The 16,584-nt window shown below is 52.5% G+C and overlaps 8 protein-coding genes across 8 annotated transcripts; 3 read left to right on the forward strand and 5 right to left on the reverse strand.

Moving 5' to 3' along the window:
- Positions 1 to 86: 86 nt before the first annotated feature.
- Positions 87 to 2,645, reverse strand: NUU61_007065 (pentatricopeptide repeat protein; the record flags this gene model as incomplete). Its single annotated transcript, XM_056657590.1, has 1 exon — positions 87 to 2,645. The coding sequence occupies one exon, from the start codon at positions 2,643 to 2,645 to the stop codon at positions 87 to 89; it is 2,559 nt and encodes an 852-aa protein (XP_056510390.1).
- Positions 2,646 to 2,806: 161 nt separating this feature from the next.
- Positions 2,807 to 5,308, forward strand: NUU61_007066 (uncharacterized protein; the record flags this gene model as incomplete). The annotated part of the gene is made up of 8 exons (XM_056657591.1): positions 2,807 to 2,869; positions 2,927 to 3,139; positions 3,199 to 3,310; positions 3,353 to 3,564; positions 3,616 to 3,755; positions 3,808 to 4,081; positions 4,154 to 4,275; positions 4,330 to 5,308. 8 exons carry the CDS (start codon positions 2,807 to 2,809, stop codon positions 5,306 to 5,308), a joined length of 2,115 nt encoding a protein of 704 aa, XP_056510391.1.
- A 132-nt stretch (positions 5,309 to 5,440) lies between these two features.
- Positions 5,441 to 6,655, reverse strand: NUU61_007067 (uncharacterized protein; the record flags this gene model as incomplete). Its single annotated transcript, XM_056657592.1, has 5 exons — positions 5,441 to 6,075; positions 6,131 to 6,267; positions 6,323 to 6,383; positions 6,438 to 6,557; positions 6,613 to 6,655. 5 exons carry the CDS (start codon positions 6,653 to 6,655, stop codon positions 5,441 to 5,443), a joined length of 996 nt encoding a protein of 331 aa, XP_056510392.1.
- A 131-nt stretch (positions 6,656 to 6,786) lies between these two features.
- NUU61_007068 (snoRNA-binding rRNA-processing protein NOP14) lies at positions 6,787 to 9,562 on the forward strand (the record flags this gene model as incomplete). Its single annotated transcript, XM_056657593.1, has 2 exons — positions 6,787 to 7,074; positions 7,136 to 9,562. The coding sequence occupies 2 exons, from the start codon at positions 6,787 to 6,789 to the stop codon at positions 9,560 to 9,562; spliced, it is 2,715 nt and encodes a 904-aa protein (XP_056510393.1).
- Positions 9,563 to 10,014: 452 nt separating this feature from the next.
- Positions 10,015 to 11,215, forward strand: NUU61_007069 (putative G-patch domain protein; the record flags this gene model as incomplete). The annotated part of the gene is made up of 2 exons (XM_056657594.1): positions 10,015 to 10,116; positions 10,235 to 11,215. The coding sequence occupies 2 exons, from the start codon at positions 10,015 to 10,017 to the stop codon at positions 11,213 to 11,215; spliced, it is 1,083 nt and encodes a 360-aa protein (XP_056510394.1).
- A 341-nt stretch (positions 11,216 to 11,556) lies between these two features.
- Positions 11,557 to 12,222, reverse strand: NUU61_007070 (uncharacterized protein; the record flags this gene model as incomplete). Its single annotated transcript, XM_056657595.1, has 1 exon — positions 11,557 to 12,222. One exon carries the CDS (start codon positions 12,220 to 12,222, stop codon positions 11,557 to 11,559), a length of 666 nt encoding a protein of 221 aa, XP_056510395.1.
- Positions 12,223 to 12,416: 194 nt separating this feature from the next.
- Positions 12,417 to 12,698, reverse strand: NUU61_007071 (uncharacterized protein; the record flags this gene model as incomplete). Its single annotated transcript, XM_056657596.1, has 1 exon — positions 12,417 to 12,698. One exon carries the CDS (start codon positions 12,696 to 12,698, stop codon positions 12,417 to 12,419), a length of 282 nt encoding a protein of 93 aa, XP_056510396.1.
- Positions 12,699 to 13,581: 883 nt separating this feature from the next.
- Positions 13,582 to 16,250, reverse strand: NUU61_007072 (uncharacterized protein; the record flags this gene model as incomplete). The annotated part of the gene is made up of 4 exons (XM_056657597.1): positions 13,582 to 13,629; positions 13,695 to 13,801; positions 13,888 to 14,129; positions 14,680 to 16,250. The coding sequence occupies 4 exons, from the start codon at positions 16,248 to 16,250 to the stop codon at positions 13,582 to 13,584; spliced, it is 1,968 nt and encodes a 655-aa protein (XP_056510397.1).
- Between the last annotated feature and the right edge of the window lie 334 nt (positions 16,251 to 16,584).

Raw genomic sequence — 16,584 nt, forward strand, 5'->3', positions numbered from 1 at the left:
TGGGCCCAAAAGAACCACTTCCAACGCCACCGCATGCATGCCTTGATCCACCAGGATATCCATGCAGATTATACAAAAAAGCCACTCTACAGCAGCTGGCTATCATCGACCCCCAAAGGCGATCCCAGATCCAGTCCCTCCACTTGCATATCCGTCGCCGCTTGGGCGAGCTTTTCTTCGACTCTGATAGGATCTAGTTCATCGGTTCGGCTCAGCACAATGCGTAGAAGACTCGCCATGATCTCAACTTGGTGCTGCCGCTTTTCGTGCGGGTCGAGCTGGTCCAGCTTCAATCCGTGGACCTGCAAAGCTGCGGCTTTGCGTTCACCCAGCATGTCCAGTAACCGGCTGACCTGCCCGATGTTCTCTTTGCTTCGTGGGGTGGAGGACAGGCGTCGGAGGCGGCGTTTCGGGGTGTTTGTGGGTACGCCGGCCAGCCGCGCGATTTGGAGGACAATCAGGCGGGCAGTGATGTCGTCGGGTGCATACCCAAATACTGCCCACAGAGAATGGAGTGCCACTAAAGTACCAGGAATATCTTTGGAGAGACAGAAGCAACGCACAATCTGGTCGTATAGGTCCTTGGAGAACTGGGCCTTGGCGGTTTTTTGACCGCGCGGGGAGAGCTGCGAATGCCAGCGTATCATATAAGCATACAGCTGGCGTGCCGTGGGAAACCCGGAGTCGAAAGCTGTCCGCCCACGGTCGTATTGGAGCTTGGCGCAGTCCCATAGGCAGGCATAGGTTTCTAGGTCGGGGCGGATGGTCGATGACATCGCCTGGAACTTGGACCAGAGGGACCGAATGTCTTGCTTTCGCAGTTCGGCGTAGAGTAAGTGGTTTATGAAATAGGAGTTCGGCTGGATCTGCGCATCGCTTAGGCATTTGATCAAATACTTGACCATGTCGTCATCACCCCGGCGAGTGTAGTGCAGAAGCAGGATGGAGAATGTCTCTATGCTGGCGGAAGGAACTTCTCGTTGCAAGAACTTGGGAATGCGGCTGTTGTTCTCTTGGTGAGTGACCTGAACCTGGGGAGCCTTGGCAGTGATTTGAAACCGCTTCCATGCAGCATCAATCCGGCGCTGGATCATGGCCCACCCAAGTCGTTCTGCTTTGTCCCTTGCGCCTGCATTGCCCTCTCGGAGCCAGCCCCCAATGATGCCATTCAAGTGCTTGATGTCTGGCTTCACGCCTCGCTCATACATCAGCTCGATAACAAGTGCAGCAGAGTCGACCTCGCCCATTCCAATGAGCTTTTTCATCCAACTGGCATAGAAGAATCGATTCTGGAATTGACGCGGCAGTACCGTGAGTGCAGACAAAGAGACTTTGTTCACAGCATGTTCATCAATACTTGAAGCATGAAGATTGCCAGCGACACCAAGAGCGGCCTTGTATAGCGCCGTCGAGTCATTCGCCGTGTCTTGCCCCGTCACCATCATGTCCTTGAAGATAGCGACTGCAGTGTCCAACCGACCAGCTGTAAGCAGGCCGATGCTCACCTGATCGTAGTCTTGCATGGTCATTTCCGTGCCCAAAAAGGTTTTTAGCTGCAGATAGAGGGTCCACGCTTTCACCTCTGCTTCCTTGCCGGGCAGTCTGCCCCACGCCGTGATGACGGGAATAAGAACCCGTGGCTGGCGGGATGGGTCATTCGCGAGAAAAGCCAAGGCGATATCCTGGGCTCTTTGAGGATTGTCTTCCGCCGCAAAAAGCCGCACGCCGAGCTTCCAGTATTCCTCGAGGTCCTCCTTTTTCTCGGACAACTCCGCTTGGTATGCCTCCCACTGCTCCAATGCCTGATTTGTCGCACCTCCATCGTGAAGAGCGGTTATATAGGAAAGGATTTGAGGGGTGGTGAGGGATCGGCCGACCGAGGTTGAATCCTTCACAAGGGTCTGTAAATGCGTTGATCGTGTAATCTTTCCAGAGTCTCCGGTAGTCTGTGATTTCCACACAAGATCAATCGCTTCTTTGGAAACTGTTGTGAGAAAACCGGGAACCGCTTCTTTGCACCGCCGATACCATTTCCACAGCTCCTGGTTCCCTTTTTCGTCCGACAGATTTTGCTGAAGCCGTCTCAACGAATCTCCGAATTTGATGGCATAAGGGTGAGTCTTGGCCCTTCTGAGCGCCTGAGCAGACCGAATTGCGTCCAATTTGTGTTGTTTTCTGGCTTCGTCCTGCCAGTTTTCTTGTTCCATCGCAAGATCCTCGAACTCTTCTCTCAACATGTCGTCAAACTCCTGGTCGAAAACATCGTCCAGCGTAAGATGCAGTTCCGACGGGTTCTCCTCATCGTATTGTCGTAAGGCTTCGAGTGCAATCTTCCTATCCTCCTCCGGCATGCTCTGGATAAACGCACCGTTGGGACTAAACGGCCCCTCCTCCAGTTCCTTTAGCTCTCTTCGGAGCTTCGTAAGCTCATTCTCAATTTCCTCGCGCTCCTCTTTATCTTCGGCTTCAGGGTCGATCAGTTTCTTTTTGCCTCCGGGAGCATCCTGATCGTAGAAAGTGACCTTGTCATTTGGTCCGCCGAAGTCGAGATAGCGCGGAGCTATGGCGGCGAAGGCGCGCCGGGGCGCAATCGATGGACGTACATGCTGAAACCATCGAGCTCCTCGAACAGCCTGGCGGAGCATGAAGGCTGGAGTTCATCGGATGGAGACGAATGAGAAAGTTGAAGAATTGAAAAGCGGCGGACGGCAAAACACCCCGGTCTCGCCTGATTGGGCTTAGCGCCTCCGCCTGAAGGTCCGACGCCCGTCGGTTGTTTTGCTGTGAAATCGATCAACCGTCCAGCATGGAGATCGATGGCTTCGATGCCGAAGTGCTGGAGTCATCCAGAGACAAGTCCCAGTCCCAGGTGAGTTCTCCCCACCCACAGCGCCCCCCCCCCGAAACGCTAATTAACCGCGTACAGGGCGTGTACATCTACCAGCCCACTCAACAAGGGAAAGGTGCCGGAGAGCGGCCCTCTAAACGCCGCAAGGTCGCCTCAACCGATGCATCCGAAGAGCCAAAAAACCACCAGTCCTTTGCTCCCCTTCTAAACGGAGACGAGAACGCCGAGTGCGTGCAGCTGCGATACGATATCTATAAACAACTTTGGTCGGTGCAGAAGCAGAAGATCAAGGTGAGTGGGCGATTACTGACATCGCCCCAAAGACTGTTTGTCGCTGATGTGAGTCCAAGGGAATCCTTGAAGATGTCGACGCGGGAGTTCTGATGGACGTGCTGTCATTTGTCCGAAACACATCACCCCAAACGTATGACCCGATCCTAGCAAAAGAACCAGAAACCAGCGGTCTGATATAATATCCTAGGTGTCATGGCTGTATTCCAACAGCATTGGTCACCGTCGGATCTAATGTTTCTTCGCTCAGTCGATTGCTATCGCGACTCAACGACCAACTGGCCGCCACTGGAGATGGCGGTGTAGTGGTGCTGGAATCTGGCGATGCACCCAATCTCAAGACAACACTGAAAAACATCATTCGAGCTGCAGTCACAAATACCGAGGGCAACGATGGGTACCAGAAATTCCTCACCGATCGAGCTGTACGTGCTTGCGATTGGAAAACCAACTCGATTGTACTAACTATTCAATAGGGACCTCGACTTCTCGGCTACGACTTGGACCTGCTTCATGACTACGTTCAAAGGAAGGGGACCAAGAAGTTGGTTCTCGCGCTTCGGGATAGCGAAGCCTTTGACCCAGGACTATTGACCGATCTTCTGTCGCTACTCAGGTACGACCAACCAGCTAAACGAGCATGGACCTACCCACTCATCTTCTACTAGGTCCTGGCTTGATCGCATACCCTTCACGGTGCTTCTGGGAATTTCCACATCGGTCGAGCTCTTCGAAGGGCGGCTCCCTCGTTCGTGTGCATCTCTGCTCCAGGGGAGACATTTTGAGGTCCAAGAAGCCGGCAACTGCGTCGACCGCATCTATGAGGCTCTCCAAGCAGACCTGACTGGGAGGCTCTGGCTGGGTCGTAATATCACTAGCACCCTATTTGAAAGATCTAGCGACTTCTTTCAGAGCCCAGAGGCGTTCAGCCGCATGGTCAAGGTAAGTGTTAACTTCAACCTTTCCCTCACCGATTATCATTGTGGTTATTATTTTTGATTAACTTTTCCTCAGTATGCGTACATGTCACATTTCTTTGCCAACCCTCTGGCAGTGTTATTGGCGAATCCAGCATCCACCATGTTGCCCCAGCTCCGAATCTGCGAGGCAATCAGGAATCTGCCGTCCTTCCGAATGTGAGCTTGTGTGGCCTGTTTTAAAATGGACTTTCTGGGCTAATAACCTGCCAGGTTTTGTGAGGATTTAGTACAAGCGGGTTTTTCGAAAGAAGTCCGAGGTCTGTTGGAGGATGACCAATATCTTCTCCAGCAAACTTCCAAGCACCTCGACACAAATCAGCAGAAAATGCGACGCCTTTTTCAGGTGGTTCTGGTGATTCATGCTTGTCTCCAGCATACGCAAAGCTCCAAGAAGACCAGTGTTTCTGACCTCTCGATTCGTGCCCTCTCAGGGGAGCTGGGCGAATCACCAATCGTGGAAGAAATGTTGGCCACAATGAAAACATTGGATTCCGAAAAGCTGATGTGCTTGCTAAACAGCCTTCCGCGAGCTCTTTTCAATGACGCACATTTTAGTGCAATACAACACGATATCCAGACATTGCTGCAGACATACCCAGACTCTGGGCCGCTGCGCAGCGAATACAACACCAACAGTTCCGTGGTGAAAACGACTGTCGTCCAACAGCGCGTCCGACTCAGTAAAGGCAAGGCAAAACTGCCTGAGCAAGACCTCGAGTACACCAAGATCATCGACCGGCTAGTGGCAATACTGCAGGAATATTTCGCGGAGATCTTGGTGAACCCACAAGATCTATTCCTGCACGAGCTCTTCTTATTTGATTTGCGCAATCCACTGAAAGAAACGTTCGCGCCTCGGCCGCGCTTTGCCATCGAGCGCGCTTTGGCCAGTCCATTTGACTACCTGTTTTCCTCGTTCGATGTCACCGAGGGCAAGATTTCGGCGAAACAACCTGCCACCGCGATATTATATCAGCTGTATCTTGAATCGGGTGCCCTGGTGAATGTCCACGATCTCTGGCAGGCTTTCTACGCAGTCTTTGAGAGTGATCAGGGTGACAGTTGCGATGAGCGCGTCGTTATGACCCTGTTCTATGGAGCCTTGTCGGAATTAAAGGCATTTGGTGTGGTCAAGAACAGCCGAAAGAAGACTGACCACCTGGCCAAGTCAGCATGGATGGGTCTCTAAATTTTTTCTGGGATTATTTTTAGGGCATTTAATTGCATTCAATCATTCATCTTTCTGACATTGGGGTATCATAAAACATGCATGAAAGTCAGATATCAAGCACTGTGTAAACCAAAAGCAATGTATAAAATCTCAATCATCCTGAATAGGTCGCTGGATGATATCGTCACTCCCGAGAGGCCGCCCACCGTCACTCAAAACCATGGCTTCCCTTCGCCGGCGCCGAAGTGCTTGTTCTTCCAAGCTGCCCTCCTGAAGCCTTCGCGAGGAAACCCTTCGGAACGAGCCAGCTGTATCATCTCCATCTACCATCCACACATCACTATCGGCGTCATCATTGTCGTGGTCATTTTCTTCAATCATGCTGCCCATCAGGCCATGCTTCCGCAGCTGTTTAATCCCGTCCGGGTGTGAGGATAGCGTGGTGAAGATCGAACTCATGACCGCATCATCAGACCACCATGTTTTCATAAGAATCACCACGTCCTGTCGCCGAGATGGTTGAGCCAAGGCACATGGAAACGGATACTTGCAGAGCCACCGGCTAATGATCCCTGCTTCCAGCGCCCCAGGTACGTTCTCCGGAAGCAATATATTCATAATGCTGAGCGCTTTTCTTTCTCCGAGCGGTCTTGTCTTGGGCAGAATAGGCGAATTTGTTGCAGTTGTTTGGTCAACATGCTCCTCTAGAAAGTTGCAGAGACAGTTGATAAGAGCTGTGTAGGTGTAGAGGTCTCGAAGTCGGTTGCATACGGAGGTTCGAGATACTGCGATTAATCAGAGCTGGGCTTTTCCCGAGACGAAGTTGAGTGGTGTTCATACACGCCCGGTTAGAAACCAGAAAATGCAATGCATTCAGAGCGCGGCCTTGCCGTGCTTTGTCCTTGCATGCTAAGTCTTCCAATAGCAGATCGCGTGTTTCGCCCTTGGTCGATCGTTCGGAAATAATCCGCAAGGCACTTATTCAGTATTAGCTGTAGTCGCATAACCCCCTAGGGAGCGGGTTTGCCATACGCAGCTCGGAGGTCGTGGCTGGTGCTCTCAGAGAGCTTCAAAAGAGTATCAAGCTTGAGGGCTAGAAAGCTGTCAGTGTAGCCAATGAAACATAGAATAATGTATCTTAAAATACCTTCTTCAGTGCCCTCGCTGATGATCTTGTCTTCTTTCTCAACATGCTTGATCTCGGTCAGGTCGACAACTTGGCGTAGGTCTGTGGCGATGCCTCGGACGGCGAAGAATAGTGATACGCCTAAATCAGGATACATTAGAATTAATTTGCCCGCAATAACATTGGCTTTTCATACCTAGACAGAGCCAAAGCACCCCATCACCTGAGAACAGAGCCATGATGACGACCAAGTGGATGTTGATGCGATGCGGAGAAAAGGCGGTTGGCAGAATCGGGATCGGCGGGCGGTGAGATTGATTTTTTTTCTTTGATTTCACGCGAGCAAAAATCCACCTTCAACTCAGACGCCATGCCGCCTTCTCAATTGAAGCAGCTGAAGGCCTCGCTTCGGGAGAGTGGGGTTACTGGTCCCCAGCAATCCAAGAAGCAAAAGCGCCAGAATGCAAAGTCCGGAGTTGGGGCGCAGAATCGAAACCAGCGCAACGCCGCCTTACAAGCCATTCGTGACCGATTCAACCCGTTTGAGATCAAGGCACCGACCAAGCAAAGCAAATTTGATGCGACCACCCGCGATGGTGGCTCGACGACCGCTGGGCGTGTTCGCCCGGGAGTCACCAAGTCACTGGGTGAAGAAAAGGTAGGTTTACGCTTCTTCGCAGATACATTGCGATGGATACACGACTTACTTTGCCTCCCAGCGACGTGCGACGCTCTTAAAAGAGATCAACAGCCGAAACAAAGTCGGTGGACTTGTTGATCGCCGGTTCGGTGAAAATGACCCGACCATGACACCCGAGGAGCGGGCGGCCGAGCGGTTTGCGAGAGAAAGCCAGAGAAAGATGCGCAAAGAGTCGATGTTCAATCTCGAGGATGAAGAGGACGAGTTCCAGCTTACACACATGGGGCAGTCGCTAGATCTTGATCAGACAAATCGAGATGATTTCGAGGCGGGCGACTTGGAGGATCAGGAATCAGATGACGATATGTCACGAAAACGCAAGCGCTTTATCGAGGATGACGGAGATATGGAGGACTTGGTTGATGACGAGGGCGAAGCGAAGCCAGACCGGAAAAAGTCCAAGGCGGAGGTCATGAAGGAAGTCATTGCCAAATCAAAATTCCACAAGCACGAACGGCAACAAGCGAAGGAGGACGATGATGACCTGCGAGATGAGCTCGACAAGGAGCTCCCTGATCTTTTCGAGGCTTTGCGGGGAATTAAGCAACCTCCGAAGCCGGAACCCGCTAAACAGGATCTGGAAACTATGAACCCGGATCGTGCAGCCTTGCTGCAAGAGCCGGAGAAGAAGGATACCGAAAAGGAATACGACCAACGACTCAAACAGTTGACATTTGACAAGCGATCTAAGCCGACAGATCGCACAAAGACTGAGGAAGAAAAGGCAGAGGAAGAAGCTGAACGGCTGAAACAACTCGAAGAAGACAGGATTCGGAGAATGCGCGGTGAACAGTTGAGCGACGAGGAGGAGGAAGACCAAGGCCAAGATAAAGGTTCTGAAGATGAGGATGAGGATATTGACGATGCCATGGCTTTCGGGCTTCCAACAAATTCTGGACAATCGCGCCTTGAACTTGGTGTGGAGGACGAGGATGATTTCATCATTGATGATGACCTCGTTGAGACTAGGTCAAACGTCAGCCTCTCTCTTGATGAAAGCGACATGGAAGAAGAAGAGCTCTCGGAGGAGGAAGAACGAGAGGAACCGGACGAAGAAGACGAACTCATCAACGGATTGACGCTGCCAACACACGCTACTGCTGGCGCCGCATCAACAGCCGTCGAAGTGGATCAGGCAGCCAACGGAAAGTTGGCATTCACATACCCTTGCCCCAACAACCATGAGAGCTTCCTGGAGACCCTCAAAAATGTGCCCATCCAAGATACCCCGACAGTCATCCAGCGCATTCGAGCTTTGCATCACCCTCGCCTCCACAGTGATAACAAGGCGAAACTCGGACGTTTTGCCGAAATCCTCGTTGAGCACGTGTCGTACATGGCAAATGAGTCCGAGCAACCTCCGTTTTCCATCGTGGAGAGCATACTGCGGCACGTCCACTCGTTGGCCAAGATGCACCCGGTAAACGTTGCCGCCGCATTTCGAGCACACCTTCGCAAAATGTCTCAAGATCGTCCACTCAGTCTTCTTCCCGGTGACCTCGTCATTCTGACCGGAATTTCGACTGTCTTTCCCACATCAGACCATTTCCATGCGGTGGTGACGCCGGCTCATCTGTGCCTCGCCCGGTACCTGGGTCAATGCTCTGCGAATACTCTTGCAGACTTTACAATAGGTGCCTTCGCCACAAGCCTCTGTCTCCAATACCAAACCGCCTCGAAGAGATACATGCCTGAATTTATCAACTACACTCTAAATGCTCTCTGCAATCTCGCGCCTACAGAGCCGGCCAGCGAGCTTGGCTTCTTTCCATCCCGAACTTCGCAGGATTCCATTCGTCTTTCGTCATCCAAGAAGGCCAGCCCGCGCAAGTTGCACTTCCGCGACGTGGTTGCTTCCACCTTGGACCCCCAAGCCGAGGAGGACCTAAAGGTCTCCCTGGTCACCACTTTCGTGTCTCTTCTTGACTCCGCCTCTGACGTCTGGGCAGAGAAATCTGCTTTCACTGAGATTTTCAGTCCTGCTCGCGCGGTTCTCCGCCACCTCCGCCAATGCTTCAAAAGCAAAACCTTCGCAGAGGCCCGAGATCGCACTCAATCTACTCTTGACAAGCTCGACGCCCACCTTGCCCGTGCACGTCTCACCCGCCGCCCGCTTTTTCTCCATGACCACCGCCCTCTGGCCATCAAGTCCGCCATTCCCAAGTTCGAGGAGAACTTCAACCCGGACAAGCACTACGACCCGGACCGCGAGCGTGCCGAATCCAACCGTCTCAAGGCCGAGTACAAGCGCGAGCGCAAAGGTGCCATGCGCGAGCTTCGCAAGGATGCCAGTTTTGTTGCGCGCGAGAAGCTCCGCGAGAAGAAGGAGCGCGATGCAGAGTACGAGAAGAAGTACAAGCGGCTTGTGGCGGAGATACAGAACGAGGAGGGTCGCGCTGCGAACGATTACGAAAGGGAGAAGAGGCTGCGCCAAGGGAAGCGGTAATATCCATGCATTTTGTGCTATTTGCTTTCTCATTCTTCAAACTACATATTTGCACCTTGCATCTATTCTGTTCGGTTGGTGTATACTTCTTATCATTGTTTGTTCGGTGCATTACCAGGGGAATAAAAGTCGAATCCATCGAGAAAGATACCACACTGGTTTTGTTCATTTTTGTCTAGGTGTATGTATGGTTTCAGTAGGTCCGAGTCAAGCCCAAGTCACGAAGTTGATCCAGCAAGGTTGTAGGATTGGTCAAAAAAGAAATCATGTACATGGATAGATCACAACGGCGCCCAAGATCTCTTCAGAGCTAAGATATCCCAGTGTCAATGAAATATTCATAGAGCGGGGAGATGTTGCGCTCCGCTTTATTCCCCGCACGGATTTTTTCCCCTTCACTCAATTTCCCTGCGCAAACCCATCGTCTTTTGCGCGCACACTCGGAATAGATAATGTCGGCCAGTGACGAAGAAGACGACTACATGTCGATGGTCATCGAGGAGCCCAAGCAGAAAGAAACCTTTGCGCAACGCAAGCTCCGACAACAACGCGAGGTACGCAATTGGCTTTCTTTGTTTTAATTAGATCCCCCCCCCTTTACACATTCCTGCCCTCCAATGCTTTCCTTCCTTCGCTCCGTCGCTAACTCATTACCTCTCGCTCTCTCCCCAGTCCGAAGCCCGTGGCAGAGTCCCATCGAAAGCCGAACGCGCCGCCCAAGAGGCCGTCCGCCGCGATGAAGCCCTGGCAACCAGCACGCTCAACCCCTCCAACAAGGGTTTTCAAATGATGGCGAAGCTGGGATTCAAACCTGGCGAGGCACTAGGGAAACGCGATCCCACCGCCACAGACTGTAACGCGCCTCCAGCCCGTTCTGAGCCTCTGAACCTGGTGTTCAAGGAGAATCGCGGTGGCATCGGGTTAGACAGCGAGAAGAAGCGCAAGATCCGCGAGGAGGCGGAGGAAGCCGTTAAGAAGATCAAGCACGAGGAAGGTGACTACCGGGATCGGGTCCGGGAGGAACGCGAATTGAGGCGCACCGAGGCGCTGATTCGAGCGGCGCAGAAGGTCGCCGAGCGCTTGGATACTGAGGCTGAAGATGATGTGGAGGAGGAGAAGGGGAAGATGAAAAAGACGGATACCGAGGAAGAAGACACTGGGCGCACACAGGATGCCAAGGAAGACGCAGAGGAAAAGGAAGATGGCGCGGCCAGTGACGAAGAACCGACAGCCCGCCAGCCGAAACATATCAAGCCCACACCCATCATCAATGTCCTCTACCGGGGCCTCGTTCGCGAACGCGAGGAACGAGAGCGCTCCATCCAGGCCCGCCATGCTCTCCAAAGCTCCCTCCCGTCATCTTTTTTCCCGAACCCCCGTCTACCGAGCTACAATGACTCTGTCCTGGAGCGAGACGACCAGCAGGCTCTTGGCAGCCGACAGGATCCATATACCGCCGCCGTGGAGCAAGAACTTGAGGAAGAAGATCCGGAGCTGGATGCCTTCAATGCGCTCGAGCCTGCAGAACGGTTCCACAAACTGCTTCTTTACCTGCGCCAGGCGCATTTGTATTGCTTCTGGTGCAAGTATCGCTACGAAACCGAAGAAGATTTGGAGGGCTGTCCGGGGCTCACGGAGGAGGATCATGATTGATTTCCTTGGGTTCTGGGACTTGCCCCCCCCCCCATCCCGTTTGTATAATATGTTCCACGACAGATGACTCTCTCTTCAGCCCATTGACTCAAATGCTTCATGCATGGATCCTTTGCAGCACCGTCGCACAACGGCATTATAAACATGCAAATTCGGTTCCCCCGGGGGTAATTATAATATACACGAAGTCCTTGGTATCATAAAAACACACGCAGAAAGCAGGGGGGCAAATAACAAGAATGACCAAGCCGCGCGAAGAAAACACTGGTGCCTCTCCCCGGTGGCCTCGACTTAGAAGCACTGCGCCGTTTCTACGCCAAAAGAAGAAACGAACCCCGATTTCACCCAATGTTGTACATCAGCTCTTTCAACGACCGGTGGCGACATTTCTCCAACGTCTGATAGCAGTCCTGGCAGATCCGAAGACAGCAGAAGACACAGCGATACCGAACATTGCTATCGAACTTGTGGCATGTCATGCACGGCACGGGACACCACACGTTCGGGGCAGCGGGCATTGCGCGATGCTCTTGGAAACACATGAAATGGACCTTGTTCAGAGGTGCGGCCACGGGCTCAACCTCCGGCGGTGTCAAGGGCCGCGGAGTCGGTCCATCATCCGGCATGATCTCGAGCGGGCCTTGGGGGTCCTCTATGATTGCGTCGTAGTCATCCATCGGCGCCGCGGGCTCGTGGTTGGGTGCCGTTACAGAGGAGAAGGTCTCTGCTGGCGGCGGCTGCTCCCAAGAGGACTGCGGCATTGTCTGTATGGGTTGCGGTGCCACAGGCAGGTTGAACGAGCGCGCACTGCTCTTCGCCCCTAGTCGGGGCGAAACGTCCTGTCCCGCCGGGGTCATGGACTTTGATGTTGCTGACAGATTCTCGTTGGAGCGCGGACTGCTCCTCATATCCGGCCGAGGCGAAGACTCCAGTGTAGACGAAACCGTCGGTCGTATGGATTGTGATGACAGCGAGATGTTCTCATTTGACCGCGGGCTGGTTCTCATATCCGGACGCGCCGACGACTCCAATGTAGACGAAACCGTCGGTCGTATGGGCTGTGAAGATGCTGAGATGTTCTCATTTGATCGCGGGCTGGTTCTCATATCCGGACGCGTCGACGACTCCAGCGCCGACGGGACCGTTGGTCGTATGGGTTGCGGTGCCACCGGGGCCAGCTCCGTCGGACACGAACTGCTCTTCACGGCGGGCCGCGCCGGGGAATGGAAGTGGTTCGTGGCGGTGGTTGCCCCCGTGCCTCGTTAGGAGTTGGCGGCAATTCTTTGTTCGGGAGAGGGCGCGGTCGAGGCGGGGCAGGATAGGCGGCCGGGCCTGGAATTGGCATTGGATCGTCGTCGGGAGGCACAGAGCCGGTGGACTTTTTACTGTGGAAGGAAGTTTGGGATTTCGAGGCGCCAGACTTCTTCCCGAACGAGGGGACGCGGAAGCCTTTGGGGCGTTTCTCGGAGTCGAAGATCGCCATGATATATGAGCCCAATGGCAAGGGCGTCCACCGGAAGAAGTTGAATTTGGTTTTCTCGGCACGATCTCCTGGGTGGGTTAAGGCAGTGACTATCAGGCGCCACTCGGTTTAGTCGGGGTAGCCGATCTCGATGGATCCGCGCGATGCCGAGCTGAGAGGATTTAGGGTCTGGATCGACGCAGTTTTGGGGTTTTGCAATAGGGGGGAGAAGAGAGAGATGATGGTCAAGGCTAAAAAAAAAGGAAGAGGAAGCTAGGGAAACCAGAGAAGGAAAATGGGGAAGGCAAAAAAAAAATGAAAAAAAAAAGTGAAGAGCCACACGGCCTGACCGTTTACCTCCACCAGATGAGAGATCCAATTCCTCCCCAAATGCTCGATTGAATCATCGGTCGATGCTCGGTATTTTGCAGGAGCCATATTGGCCGATACGCCCATTCTTGCGATTTGTGGGGTTCTCCTTCGTTTCATCTGTGGGGCGCATGAATCTCAATTTATCTCTGCGCTATACTACGCGCTATACGCCATGCGCTATAGTCCATTGGACCCCCCCGACCCATGGTTATGTTGATATATCGATATATCCCAGGTTCCAGGATGTGGTACACTCTATCGGTAATATCTGGATTTATCTCATCAAATACCTCATCGAGATTGACATTCCACGGAATTACCGGTGATCTCATCTTTGCTCACGGACTTCTCCGATCCCTCGAATCGAGTGCCAATGTCATCATCGTCTGGTATGACAGGTATGTCAGCAAGGTACAGACGGCAGCTACGTATATATTTGGGTCGATGTAGATCAACTGAGGCTTCATATTGGGTATATATCCATGGATTTAGGGAGAGCGTCAGAAGAGATTGCCTAGCTGGTTTCACAATCTTAGCCTGTCTCTGCAACAGGCATGTAGGACCTCCGCTCTCGTGCAGCCTGCAAGGAACTCCATTAGCCCGTGATCATTGACAAGTCATACCCCACAGGGGTCTTGCACAAACCTCCATATACCTCTCCACCCAGGGCTTGAAAACAGCCCAGCCAAGAAGCCCACCCGTAGCAAAGATAAAGAGAAACACTACCACCTCATCTTTTCGAGAATCTCGCTCTAGATATACCCAATTCCCTGGTTAGCCACGTATGCTCTCTTTATTCCCCTGTAACTTCCTGATCCTAATCCAATCCAGCACTTACGAAAACAAGACGTGAACACATCATCCTCCTTGGCGCGTTTGCACATGGGTAGATCATAGTTTAGGCAAAACTTGCGGGTGCAGTCATTGCAGCTCCGAGCTTGATACTGTGATCCTCGTCGGTGCAGGTTGTATGTCTCTTCCCCCTCAGAACTACCGAAACCACGCTCGGCGCGCTGCAGGACATCATCAAACGGCGGAGAGGAGGCTTCGGGGTCGGCGGGTTCAAGGGGAATGATAGTACTGTTGGAGAAACAGGTACATTTGCAAAAGGAAGCTGGCTCTAGAAGGGATGAATCAAAGCGCATTAGCGATGTATCTCAGGCATCATGGCGTAGGTTCTCGGAACATTCCATTCTGTGGCTTGGAGGTAGTCGGTACTTACTGGATGCCAGGGTTAGGGATGTGAAAAATAAAAGGGCAAGCAGCAGCACAAGCTTGCTGCTGCTGGATGAAGACCGGCCAGATACCATCCTGGAGACGCAGTTGACTGTCGTAACTTGGGTCTTGTCGATGACGCCGTCGAGTTGGTAAAGGTCACGTGACACACCCCAGACTACCAGATCAATAATTAATGCATCGACCAACAATCTACTACTCAGGGATCGACTGAAGAATATAATGATTGGGTATTATAATTTCTGACAAAATTCAAAAATATTTCCTCGTCACACATGAGACTATTGCTGGTATGTCCCAAGCTATTATGTATATCAAAGGTACAAGATATAGACCCTCTCTCTAAGGTTGAATCCGCTAAAACCCCAGCAGGTAAAGTTGCCTGGATCATGACTTGCCCTTCAATCCCTTCTTTCGGTTCTCACGCTGTCTCTGCTCCTTGGCTGCATCGCGCCGCCGCTTCTTCCACGCCCGATTATTCTCGCCCCGGTGTTCCCAGAACCATTTGGCAAATTCGGTTTCCTCCGGGGCATTGTCGGGCTCTCGACGCTTGGAAACCGGGGTATCAATGGATGATTCTTCATCATCGTCGTATTCTTCTTCTTCCTCTGTCCATTTCATGCGTCGATTCACCATTGCCGTGTCCGGCGTGGGTGCCGCGCTCCGCAAGCCCCGGTTCTGCAAATCCTTCGTAGTGAATGGCGTCTGGGGCTCGTCCTCTGACTCAAGGTCTTCGTTGCCAAAAAAGCTAAATCCAGCATTTTCTGATGCAGAATGGCTTTTTGACTCCGCCGGGGCAGATCGCTTGAAGAGCGCCTCTAACGGATGAACTTCTTGGGCAGAAGAATCCTTCGCATCCTGAACGGGCTCACTGTCTATAACTTGTGCTTGTCGGCTCGCACTCTCTGGGACTGCGTCTTCCGGCTTCGTTTCTTTAAAAGGTGCCTGAGGGTTCAACTCCTTGGCGGAAGATGCAGACGAGTCATCCGATGAACTGGAAATACCTTCACTCTCACCCCCAGAGTCAGAGTCCGAGTCAGAGCTTTCAGACGATGAGCCACTGGACGAGGTCCAGTCTTCTGACTCGGCGGATGACTCTTCTGGGGTTTCTCTTTTTGATGAGGATTTTTTGGTGCCTTTTGCGCCGCTCGACTCTTTGAGTGCCGATTCCTTGCGGACTTGTCGCTTCTCTTTAGCCCCTGCGACTTTGCCGGGTCGGAAATCATCCTTTCGGGCTTTCTCGCTGCTAGCCTCTTTCATCTGGCCCTCAACGTCCACCCAGCCTTTTCCATCCTCAAACGTTGCCGTTGGTGGTGCACTCTCCTCCGCAGAGCGAAGAAAGCTTGGGTGAGTCACAGTCTTTGAAAACTCATGGACGACTGATTCCTGCGCGGACTTCTTTTTTTTGGCTTTCTTCTCGTCGGCTACTCCTTCTGAGGAGCGGTTGGGTGGAACGGTCGTGCGGAACAGACACTCGGCCTTCTCGGTGTACTTGGATTTGGGTGGAGCCTTTGCCTTCTTGTCCTGCTCCGTCTTCTTTTCAGATTTCCGTCTGTCTTTCTTGGCAGTGGTCGACTCGGTCCAGCCTCTCTTCACTTTCCGGTCCGACGGCATCTCATAGCCATCCAATACCTCATCTTGGGCCTTGCGCTTCTTGGACGGTTTGTGTGTATCGCGGGTAGTCTCAGGCACATCTTCTTCCTTTGGCTGTCGTTTTTGCGGGCGGGCTGTTTCGACTTTGAACTTCTTGCCTTTGAGGATCGAGCCATTCAACTTCTTCTTTATTTTCTCTGCTTCCATGGCAGGCAATGTGACGTATCCGTAGTTGTTCTCGGGGAAGGTGGGAATGGTGTGGAATGAAATATCGGAGGCCGAGCTTCGCAGTGATGGTGGCAGCACCGACGGGAGAATATCCGGTGTGAATGGAGAGATGTGAAGTCTAGTAGATGCGTTCGTGTCCGTCATGGCTGCCAAGCACCAAATATCAATTCAATTTCGAGCACATGGTTTCACTTGGGAGAGACGAGCTGTCTGGGTTTCTCCGCAGAAAAAAAAAATATCTAGATGACTTTCTGCCACCGCCTTGGCTTGAGGTCTTGGGCAGGACCTACACAACAGACACATCGTGCACTTACTCTGCTCTGCGTCTCTGCCTCTCTGACCACCGGCGCTATCAGCCCATCCTTAGACTGCCCAGTGGAGTGTCCTTGGGTACGTAACTTGACTTTGGGATCGACAACTGCACATTAAACCGCTGATGTAATCGGGATGACTTGATGATGACACCAACAATCCATAT

Source organism: Penicillium alfredii (genome assembly GCF_028826965.1).
Source record: "Penicillium alfredii strain IBT 34128 chromosome Unknown utg000009l_segment0_segment0, whole genome shotgun sequence".
NCBI classification, from domain to species: Eukaryota; Fungi; Ascomycota; class Eurotiomycetes; order Eurotiales; family Aspergillaceae; genus Penicillium; species Penicillium alfredii.